General features: G+C 33.7%; 1 protein-coding gene across 1 annotated transcript; it reads right to left on the reverse strand.

Annotated features, from left to right (window-relative positions):
* Positions 1-1,636: 1,636 nt before the first annotated feature.
* LOC126967202 (protein AAR2 homolog) lies at positions 1,637-12,605 on the reverse strand. Its single transcript, XM_050811688.1, has 5 exons — positions 12,249-12,605; positions 11,751-11,953; positions 9,407-9,631; positions 6,565-6,691; positions 1,637-4,378 (listed from the first exon to the last, which is right to left on the reverse strand). The coding sequence occupies exons 1-5, from the start codon at positions 12,449-12,451 to the stop codon at positions 3,958-3,960; spliced, it is 1,179 nt and encodes a 392-aa protein (XP_050667645.1). The 5' UTR covers positions 12,452-12,605; the 3' UTR covers positions 1,637-3,957.
* Between the last annotated feature and the right edge of the window lie 261 nt (positions 12,606-12,866).

The following is a 12,866-nucleotide window of genomic DNA, read 5'->3' on the forward strand; positions in this document are numbered from 1 at the left end:
TGGTCAAAGCTGCATCTGATCAAACAGGTTTTTTGAAGTGAAATAGTACATTTTTGCAAAGGCCGGGAAGTAGGCAATTGCAGGTCGAGTATGAGTTTGATGGACGAGCCGTAGGTGAGGACTTCACTAAATAAGAGACAGGCAATTGCCAATTCCCGCCGAGGCATATATAGTGCTTTTCTCAAAATAATGCAGGGAAATAAAACACACTTTTTATATATAATTTATATTAAAAGTTGTTAAATTCGGACAATTTTCCAAGTTTATGCCGTTTTTAAAATGAACTGTACATTTCAGCATGGAATTTAGCATTTTGATGGCTTTTAAGAATTATAAATCTCATTAAAATACGCCAAAAATACTGTTTCGGAGAAAATGTTCACTGTTTTCTCGTTTTTCCAACTCATAAAATTTTCATATACATTCATGTATTTTCCTTTTGACTTTGCTGGAAGCAGGTTTTCCATTGCCAATTTAGCTTCTAATCATAAATCTGGTGGAGAGCAATCAATCTTCATTTCACTCTCTGAACCGTTGAAACTTATTTTAAATTTATATTTAATATGTAGGTAATATGAAAATAACAAATCAAGACGAATTTTCATCGTTGCCGCTAATTTTTTTTTCATCTGTGCCGACAGGCAAACGCAGAGACTAAGGTATTGCCAAGAATGACAAAAGAGATCCGATTAAAGAGTATTTAATAACCCCAGCACGCCGTTTCATACAACATTGCAGGAGCGTTGTAATGTTCCAAATTCAAAACGCTCCTGCAATGAATTTAATTTTCTCTGTCCAGAAATACAATACTTCGCGTGTTCTTTCTTAGACAATTATGACAATATTTCCATGCATGTTTTAGAAAACTTCTTTAGCGGCGTTCAGCACTTTTCTTGGGATGGGTATAAATGTTAAGCTCGCGTCAGAACACGTGGCCTGATCGAAAATTCGTAACACAGTCGTTGAAATTATGGATGAAAGATTTATACTTCTAACTAATTATAGTCCGGCTTCTTCAACTTAATGATCATACGGGAATTGGACCAATGGTTGAATCATTGTGACTGCGAAGCCGAACCACCGCGAGATAGAGGGATCGAATCTCAGCCGTGAAATATTTTTAATTTAATTGATGAAGTGAAAACTTCTTTTCTGGCAACACTTTTCTTGGAGTGGGCAATAACATTCTATACATATCATTCGCAGTCTGATAACAGAAAGGCAAAAGTGTGCTGAAAGGCAATGTAAGCACATTTTTCTCCTTAGTCGTGTGTCAATCAACAAGCCTATGTGTGCTTTAAAAAGTGCTTAAATAATAAATTAAGGACTCACAAAAAAGATGGTGTGACTTATCATCGGTAAGGTTATTTTTAATTATTTAGGTAGTCATTTAATAAAACGAAATTTTTTTCATTAAATATGGTAAAATTTTTGTAAGTCCCCAGACAAGACCCGCTTGTCAGAATGGGGCAGATGAAAGGACACAGTCAGAAATGAAAACAATAGAGTCGCTCTTATTAACCGATTTCAAAAAAGGAGGAGACTCGATTCGTCGGTATGTTTTTTTATATTTGTTACCTCAGAACTTTCGACTGTCTGAACCGATTTTGATAATTCTTTTTTTTGAAAACCATGAGAAAACCATAAAAGTGTTCAATTTGCTATATGTATGTGTGCAACAAATTTACGAATAACTCAATATCGCGCCAACCGATTTCGATAATTCTTTTTTTATTGGAAAGGATATACTTCAAAGGCAGTTTGGTGATAGTTTGGATAGGTTCTGCATATGGGATCCATGACAAAGTAACGAAACTCTTCAATTCTTAGGATCAACGATACTAGGCCGAATCTTTTTTATGCTATCCGGATCGGAGTTACCTACCGTAACGTCGTTATGGTCAAGTAATTGTCGTAGTAAAATATGATGATCAATGGAACTCCGTAACGACTAATACTTGCGTATTTTTATACAATCTAAGTAATAAAAATCTAATTCTAGTAACGGAAATTGTTTATTTTGATGTTGTTACGATGTAAAAGCTAGTATATTTAGCTTTCCCATATTTCAACGTCATTGGGAATATAAAATATTAAACCCGCGTGTGCAATTTCAATTCAATCCAACAAGTGGGTGAAAATCATTATCAAAGTTTCCGTTACATACATACTTATATACTCATGATTGTCATTGTCACACTTCTAATGCGATTTAATTCGTAGTATGGGAATTGTATTCTGTTTCTACTAAGCCTATCCCTACTCCGTGGTTATATCATATTTTTTTTTATTTGATTTTCATTTGGCTCTATTTTCTAGTTAGACAATAATAATTGTGGCTAATGCAACGCTTTAATTTTTTTAAAGTTTATGTGGGTATTTGACTTTACACTTGACAGTAGACAATGACATCAATATATAGCGCAAAATGATCGAACACAAAATTGTTTTCCTTGAAAAACAAATAACTCATACTTAGGAAATGATAACAATGAGTTTAAATCATAATCTTTTGGGAATTTAATAAATTAATACAACTTTAGTGTTATTTGAGTCAATTATTACAATATATCATAAAACTTACACACGTTCGATCTTAAAATCCATTTTACTGTACAAGTATATTGCTGACTAAACAGTATAATTAACATATAGTCCTTATGACAAATATTATTCCTTATCGGCCGTTCCCAATATACTATCTACAGATAGAGCTAAATTACTACCTTCTACTGTCAGTAATTAGCAGTCAATAATCTGAAGCTGTCCCAATATACCCGATAAGTCATTCTTATTATATTGGGACGCGTGAATTGCAATTTCCATACAAACTTGTATCGCTGGTAAGGTATACGTCGTCCCATTGACAGACAGCGTGTATGGATAAGGTGAGTTACCGTCGATAAGTATATTGGGACAGAAAAGTCAACGATAGTTACGATTTTTATCTCAAGTAAGATATAGACTGAATATTAGGAACGGCCGTAAGTGATCATCAGGGAGCGTACATTTCATGCCCGTTTCGTCATAATGACGTATTAATATAAAAACGCAAAGTGTTTCAAAAAACGTAGTGAAAGACACTCTATTAACGTTTGATTCTAACATAATAGTTTCTGAAATATAAAAAAATAAGTATTTAATGCGATGGAAACAAAATGCTTTATTGTGCACTATGATATTAAGTACTATCTCTCAGTTTCGTCTTCTCCGTAGTCAACAAGTTGGAAATATAAAACGCAATATGGGTGCAATTCAAGGCACACTATGCCATAAAATTTAAATGAAAAGTGAACACCATATCTTCACCATCCACATCGACTTCATGGTCCATTGAAATACGTAATTCGTACCTGTTCTGTCAGTTATAAATTATAACTAATTAATTTATCTCTAAATAACACGCTTAATTGAGGAGATAGTCATGAAAACCAACAATTCGTTTTTTACCATCCTGTATGTAGCTTGGCGTCATACGCCTGTCATCGGCATGATATGTACGCTCCCTGATGATCATATGTCGATATAAGAGGATTTCTTTTTTATGGATTTGATATGGATCCAACTGGTCTCAGAAAGTTTTCATATCTATACTAATATTATAAAGCTGCAGTGTTTGTTTGTTTGTTTGAACGCGCTAATCTCTGGTACTACTGGTCCGATTTGAATGATTCTTTCAGTGTTGGGTAGTCCATTTATCAAGGCTATAGGCTATGTTTTTTTTTCAAAATTAGGGATCCGTAATAAAATTGCTATTTTGTAACACAAGGTGTAAAATCGAAAACCTATTTTTGCGTGCGCTGCAAAAACTATTGACAATAGAACAAAATGATGTACAGGCTATAATATAGGCAATATTTTATTACTTATAAAACTATCGCGTGAATTATACTTTATATGGCAAAACAACGTTTGCCGGGTCAGCTAGTAAATTCATAAAATTAAAGATTTTTTACTTTACTCTAACTCAGCTTCATCTATGTTCACAATAACTGGTCTTTCATCATCTTCATCTTTATCCAACCCAGTAAAATCCCACTGCAATTTTTCTGTCAAGTTCGTTTTAAACCGATCAATCAATGCCAAAAGACGTCCATCAACTTTACTTGCATGAGCGATACGGAAAAATTCTCGAAGCTTCTTATACACAACATTCTTATTCATCACTATATCAGCTAAAAACTCCTCTGGCATTTCCTCAATTTGTGTTTCAATGGTGTGGATGAATTGAACATACACTGAACGGTATTTGTTTATTGCACTGTCACAAGAACACATTAATATAACCAAGTCTTTCCAATGTTCAAAGGCCTCCAATGAATGGCCAATAAGAAAACACAGGTACGCAAACTGTAGCTCACCAACTATGTGAAGTGGTCTGGAATAATAATTATTATAATAAGCAATTATAACACTCCACAATTATTATTATTGCCTTTAGTCACACTAAGTGGAATCAGATCATATAAAAATATCATCTTAAACAATAAGTGCCTATTCATATGTTTCGGTGGTGATTTGAGTGCTGTAAGCCCGGACGCGAAGTTCTTTATGTATGGGCAGTACTTATGATACCCATATAAATAGATCACATGAAATGTGAATTCATACGACCTTAATTACGTTCCGATCTTCTCCGGGCATCCAACACCCTAGACATAAGAAAAGGCTCGCAGGCGCGATACCAACAATAATTAATTTAAAGTAAATTTATTATTTAATATATATTCATATAATGTTTAGGTAATAACGAAATTAGAATTATTTTTTATAAGCAACAAGTTCGGCCATCCAAAGCTACAGAATACTGTGACTGAATTTCTATATTTAGCACTTAAAGGCTTTGCATCACCAAGGGCGGATACTACACGAGCTAATTGCTATAAGTCTATAGTCGGAAATGTAATTCGAGATCAAAAATGTAAACAAAGAAATGTCACTGTCAAAATGACAATTCAGAGATTATCAACATTTTTCTAGGTAGTTTATTGTATTATAAACTTATTTAATGTATATATTATTGTATAAAAGCAAAATATTCACTTTCCACTTTTTTACAAATATAAAATACACAATACACCGCTACATAAACATGTATAATATAGCATATAGTATGTCGTATTAATACACAACTTCTTTGACCCATGTTTCGTCCTGATAATATAAAAACCTTCCTTCTCTACGATATTGCTTTATGGTTAACAAGTATCGCTTTCTCCATAATATTATATCTTGCTGACCTTGCGAGTAGCATATTTAAAATTTATATGTTTTAGGACGACTCTCAACATGTGCATTGAAAAATCAGGCAAATATGGATCGGAGCCTCGACAATCATAAACTATAATTAATATTTAAATCCTCTTCAGTATATAAAATAAATTAGCGTGCCAATAACAATAGTAGCCAACATACATACAAATAACCAAATGTCCAAACTATTATAATATCATTACAGGTTAAGTTCTTCTGTAAAAAAAAAGCATGCTCTTTTTGTCTTATTGCTGAAAAAGTTAATTCATCAACTTTGTCTCGAATAATCTTTTCAGGGCCGGTTATACGAGGTGGTTTTATTTTCAATTAATATTTTGCTCACTATCACCGCAAATATACCCGTAATCTCTGCGGTGTTCTTTGCATTCACATAAAGACTAATACTGATATTTAGGCCAATTTTTGTAGACATGCTTATAGGTATTCATTATCATAACTTTTTCAGACATAAATAAGAGTGTGTTGTCCGTTTCTCGGCGGTGACAGCATGTCCTGTTTTGTTGACGAACCTGGCTCAACATTGACGATTCGCTTTGTTAGGACAGTATCGAAATAAAACCAATTAATATATAAAATAAAGAAAACTTAACGACTACAACGGGAATGCAAGCATAGCACATTAAATCACGATACACGACGAACGTCAGGAACCGAATTAACAAAACAATTTGGCGACCAGTCATACGTGTCACTACAACCAAGTTTTTTAAAACAATATTTACGTTTTATTTTCTGTAGACGCGCCAAATGTTCAGCACTTCTATCTTATTGCCAGTCTCAAAGCAAAATGGCACGAAAAATTTATATTTTAATTTTTGGATGTATGTTATGCTATATTACAAAGAGAAAACGTCGTGCAATATTTATTTTTATGTATTTATAATTTTAAATTTATACTTTAGTATATTTGAACACACACAATGGAAAAGGTTATTATTTTGAGTTGGCAAGACCATTGTTTACATTTTTGATCTCGAATTAAATTTCCGACTATACGGTCATCAAATAGATTCAGTGGTACAACAATGTGTTTTATTTAAATTTTTTTATGTTAAAAGGAGGACAAAAGAGCGTACGGGTCATCTGGTGTAGATATAAGTCATCGCCGCCCACATTCTCTTGTAACACCAGAGGAATCACCGGAGTGCTGGCGGCCTTTAAGAAAGGTGTACGCGCATAGCTATATTATATTAATACACATATAGCTGAATATGTGTGATATTTAAGTTTCAGTTTAATATAAAAATACGATATGTTTTTGGTGTTTCAAACTCCAGTTAGAATACTTACTCATCATGTTGGGAAATCATTAGCTCTAATGTGTATGATTGGTCCAAATAATGTTTGGTGATTTCTTCCGGTGAGGATCCAGGAGGATATTTTTCTTTTGGAAACTTTGTAAATCTCATTGCAGTTCCTGAAATAATATTGCATAAAAAATTAGGACTTTTAATGCTGTTTTATCTAACACTTACTATTAAGCAAGTAAATAAAGTTACCGACATAGTCCAAATGAGTGCGAAACTGAATTGGCAGTGGGCATAGCACATAGTTCGACAGACAGGTGGCCGTTGAGGCAGTAAAGATCTCGAATGGCGACCACGTACCGGAAAACGCAGTGTTGGTAGGCCCCCCACAAGATGGACCGACGATCTGGTCAAGATCGCCGGAATAGATTGGATGATGGCAGCGCAGGACCGATTGATGTCTTCCGGATGATGATGAAGCAAGTAATTGCTTAATAGTAAGTATTAGATAAAAGATACAACCAACAGCCGGTTAGCTTAAACAGCCAAACAGTTATAGAGCCTAGTGTTCTTAACGAAACTTTTTTATAATTAAATGAATGTCATTATTTAATTGAAGGGCCATCAAGCCATCCAATTGACTGATTGTATATAAATAAATATTAAAAGCCAATGTTCCATAATTCAGAAAACAGGTGTATTTCAATAATATGTTTATAATGACCATACAGGTCACATGATGGTAAGTGATCACCTCTACACATATTTTAGTGCAATACTACAGGAATCAAAGGAGCAACATGAAATCTTTGTGTATCTTGTAAAATACAGAAACTGTAAATAATTGATGTCAACTTCCAGTTACTTTTATTTTTGAAAATTAGAAACGAGATAAGCATTATGTTACAATTACAATGCAGTGCCACTCAGGATTCTTGAAAAACTCAAAAATTCTGAGCGCTCATCACTTTGAGACATAAGATGTTAAGCCTCATTTGCCCAGTAGGTTCAATGTTAACACATTACTGCTTCACAGCAGAAATAGCCATTGTGGTATCCATAATCTAGACGACGTCCTTTGCAAAGAAGCCTCCCACTGATAGAAATCTGGTGTTTAAACTCGATTTTTAAGAATTGGTGGAATAAAAACTGATAGTGAGAACTAAATCATCTGTTGTTTCAAGAGACCATAGCAGGTGGTAATCTCTTACTATCAGATGACTTATTTATTTGTAATTGTGTTGACACTTATTCTGACACTTAATTACAAGAAGGCTACAAAGTTTCCTTAGCACATTGCTAGCCCTAGAATGTTATAATTTGAGTGAGTATATAAGGCTTTACACTTAAACATATTTTAAAGGCTTTGATGTAAAACATCATACATTTTCATTAAGAACAAGAGGTTTAAAATATTTCCTTGTTTCCACCTGAGTTCAGCTAGCTTGGTTTGTAATACTAATCAGAATTAATACTCAAGAAAAACTCATAACATTTGGATGATTCATAGTAATTTGGTGTAGGTAGGTGGGTAGACAACATTTTGGTTGCTTTTGTAGCTAAATTTATTCACTTACATTGATTACTAGGTGTAATATTGTAGGAGTATACACATTGGCATTTAAAGATACTTTTTTTTATATGGAATAGGAGGACAAACGAGCGTACGGGTGTTGACCCTCTACGCTCTGTACGCTCGTTTGTCCTTGGTGTTAAGTGATCACCGCCGCCAACACTCTCTTGCAGCACCAGAGCAATCACAAGAGCGTTGCCGGCCTTTAAGGAAGGTGTACGCGCTTTTTTTGAATGTACCCATGTCGTATCGTCCCGGAAACACCGCACAAGGAAGCTCATTCCACAACACAATTATCACCATATTATTATTATCAACGAGTTTGGGCAAAAAGTTTGTGTCACATCTCTTGACTAACTCATTCAGCTTTAAGCATCGGCAATTTCATAAACTTGTTACATATGATTACAAAATAAGTGAATCATTTATTGAATTTTATTTTGGTGTTTTTGCTTAACTCCTTACTAGAAATATCAATAGGTGAACTGTTCAAGTCAAATTTTTTTTTTATGGAATAGGAGGACAAACGAGCGTACGGGTCACCTGGTGTTAAGTGATCACCGCCGCCCACATTCTCTTGCAACACCAGAGGAATCACAAGAGCGTTGCCGGCCTTTAAGGAAGGTGTACGCGCTTTTTTTGAATGTTTTATGTCGTATCGTCCCGGAAACACCGCACAAGGAAGCTCATTCCACAACACAATTTGGCTTTGCCCTCCAGATGGCCACCGAATTGGCAATTGCTCGAGATTTCGAGACCCAGTATTCCGATACTAGGCGAGGCTTTAAGGGAAGTGTTGTCGAAGAGCAGTGATACGGCAAATGGGGTTTTTTAGTGATAAACGCGCAAACTTGAGTTTTCTGGGGGTTAAACCCGCGACCTTCTCGAGAGAGGACTCGATAGAAGACACAAGTTTCTCCCGGCACTGGCCGACAATTTCCCGAGAGAGCCCTGCATGGCCCGGCATCACCAATGCTGTCGTCTGCATAGCAATGTATGTTGGAGGTGTCCAACATATCATTGATAAGCAGAAGAAACAGCGTGGGAGACAGCACACAGCCTTGGAGCACTCCAGCGTTCACGGGCTTTCGAATCGAGCAATAACCGTCGACTGTATGCCGTCCACTTGCATAAGCTCTCGGGAAGCCCAAATGATGGAAGTTTTGAGAGGAGCGCCTTGTGCCATACACGATCAAAGGCCTTCGCTATATCCAGGCTTACTGCCAGGCCTTCCCCCTTGCTTTCAAGTACTTAACATCGAAACATGTAAAATGGAATAAGATTGATTTTAAAATACCAAATGTGATTTTACCAGGAACACACTTTAGGTCAGGAAGCATAGCATCTTCTCTTTCTTGTGCAGATAACCTCTTAGCTCTCTTAGAAACAGATTGTCCAGCATTTGACGTCGTCCCCTCCTCTCCAGTCTCATCTAATGTTTTAACACCTCTTGGTCTATCGCCGTCACTTGTGGGTAAAAGCTCCATGTTAGCTCTTATTATACCACTTTCTGGTGATAACTTTTTAGCTAAACCAACTGTAAGATTGATAGATATGATGTTTATAAATTATTAGAACATTCTAGCAACATTCATCAATAGACATATGTAAACATAAACAATAAACAAAAGAAAAGTTATGTCTCACTCATAAACAAAAAGACTGTAAAAATCAATGTTAAGGCTTATTTTGATTGTCACAAAAGATGGAAAGAAATTTAAATATGAATTATGATTTTAATGAATGTTTGAGTCACAGTTAAACATAAACACAAACAAACATAAAAAGAATATGGAACATTTTATGCTTATAAGTATTATTTTGTATATTATGTGGGTAGTTAACATTTTAATAATATTGGTCATTGTACGATTTAAATCTATTTATGTATCATTATTTTAATAACATTTTATATACTACTAGCTGACCCGACAGATGTTGTTCTGTAGATAATAAAAAAACTGTTTTATTGGAATTTGCCAATAATATTTCAAAACATTGAGAATTATTTCTTAAGAAATGCTAATGAAATTGTTTCACAGTGGAACTGTCAAACTGTGTGTCATTAAATCCTCTCATAGAAAATATATCCATACAAAACAAATATTGAAAATAAAAATAATTATGGGTCCCAAATCGAAATAAAAAGTATCCTATCTCTCAAGTTGGACTAAATGAAGTAACCCCCATTAAAATCCGTTCATTAGTTTAGGAATCCATTGCGGACAAACAATGTGTCACGTAAATTATATATATTAAGATAAGTGAGGGAAGCTTAATTTTTTATTTTAAATTTATATTTTAAAATTAATTTTATAATTTTACATTATGGAATTTAATTTTATATTTTTACAGATTTGACTTAAGTTGGATAATAGGATGAAAATTATGGTATTCTCAAATTATATTATATACAATATATAATATGTAGGAGGAAGCAATGAGTTGTGTTGATTGTTGTTTGTGTGCAATAATTATTTGGTACATATTTAATTACATTCCAATTCTTTACATTTTTATATTCTACTAGTGGACCTGACAGAAGTTGTCCTGTACACACATCTTAAATTTGAAAAATTGGTCCAGCCATTAGGAGGAGTTCACTATCATACAACTGAACAGAAGAATTATATTATATGGACAGAAAAGAGAATCTAAACCAATCTTAAATTCACTAGAACACACAAAAAAATCATCAAAATTGGTCCAACTGTTTATGAGGTAGTTCAATTGGGAAGCTAAACCATTCTCGAATCCACCTGAAGACACACAGAAAGATTCATTAAAATCGGTCCAGTTGTTTAAGAGGAGTTCAGTTACAACAGACACACAAAAGAAATATATATATTAAGATAGCTATAAAACCTTATTATATTCTGAAGTGACATAATATTCTTAAATCTAAATGAAAGTAGTGTAATACCTTGAACATTATGTTTTATGCATGCATTTTGCTCTAATGCTACGCCCACACCTAGTAATGACAACACCAATGAGAACAATGATTCTGAGAACATATATGTATATTTTATATCAACACTAGCTAACCCGGCAAACATTGTTTTGCCGATATTAAAATCGCAATATAAAAGTAACTGTTGATCGTAGATGGGTGAAAATTTGAAGTTGTATGTATTTTTTAATGCTGACTCATAATCAAACAAATTTAAAAAAAATGTCAAAAAAATAAAAAAATTCGTGTGGACCACCCTTAACATTTAGGGGGATGAAAAATATATGATGAATAGATCGGATTCTCAGACCTACCCAATATGCACTCAAAATTTCATGAGAATCGGTCACACCGTTTCGGAGGAGTTCAATGTTTAACACCATGACTCGAGAATTTTATATATTAGATATATCTTACAGGGTTACAGGTTAAGTTGACCTATTCCCGGTAAGTGTGTATAGTTAGCATTGTTTCTGCTTGATTTGACTATGAAACACAATATCTTACAGCTAACCTATTCCATATTCAAGATATTTGGACTTAAAAGTTTTTCATAAAAAAGTACCTGATGTTTAGCTATCAGCTTAAATATTTTTAAATGTTTAAGTTTTATTATGACTATTATTAGAATTTTAAATACATAAATATATTATACAATATACATATAGTAACAATTAACTAAGTATTAAACAAAGTATCATACTTGTTATTTGTGATGAGAGAAGCCTCCATTTCTGCCATATCTCATATGGGTAAGGTGCCAAATGTCGGTCTAAATTTAATAAATTGTCTTTAAGTGTCTGTATACTTTCATCGCTCACTTCATCTTTACTAATGTCTTCTTTGTCTTTGTTCCATATCTTGACTAAGAATTCTTTTTGTTCAAAAAAATGCATAAATCCAGACCTGTAAATTTTTTATAGGATGTATGAATAACTCCAATAGCTAAATGATTTATGAAATTCATTTGTCTTTTGGGGTTTTGGATGTCAAGAAAGAAATACAGAAACTTTAAAATAATGTCAGAGTTGCTTTAAGCTAGATTAACACAATAAAATATTGCATAGTACTGGAGTAATACTTTTTTTAAATATTTAAATATAGGGTTTTAAGACTGTTTTCAAAAGTTATATGAGGAGTTTGAACATTGTAAAATTATTATAAGTACTATCGGTACCTCACAAAAAGAAAAAACGGTTACCTAGGTGAGATATCTGCGGTGCTTTTACTCACAGCAGCATAGTGTATGTAATGTAATCCTGGCGGAATCATTTTTATGCCTCGGAAGTCTTCTTCTGTATTCCAACACTGCATGTCAATACCGAATTGAGTTTCTTCTGGCACTCCAAGAAATACAAAAGTGCCGCCTTCTATCAGAAGTTTTTTGGCTGTTGCTTGGTCCATTTCCTGTACCTAGTTATAGAAATACAATCTGTCGTTATGTTTAAGAGTTAATACTTAATAATCGAGATTATAGATTTCTTAAAAATCCTATTTGCATTTTTGTAAAACAAGCATGAACTCGTAAACAAAGAATTGAGAATATATTTATTACTCTTTGATATTTACACAAATAGTATTTACATTCTCTGTGACGGCTACTGACAGCTGACTACCACAGAATACTGTACTTATCGAGGTCCAATCTTTGCCTGTGCCACTGCCATCTCTATTTATGGATTCGTAACATTCTACCTATCCCGCGTTAGCGTGTAAAGATAATAAATATTATACGATTGATAAGTAACTATGACAATTTTATAAGAATTTACACTTCATATCCTTGTTTTCTTTAGGTAGAACAAATGAAATAAAAACA

Source organism: Leptidea sinapis, chromosome 12, assembly GCF_905404315.1.
Source record: "Leptidea sinapis chromosome 12, ilLepSina1.1, whole genome shotgun sequence".
NCBI lineage: Eukaryota > Metazoa > Arthropoda > Insecta > Lepidoptera > Pieridae > Leptidea > Leptidea sinapis.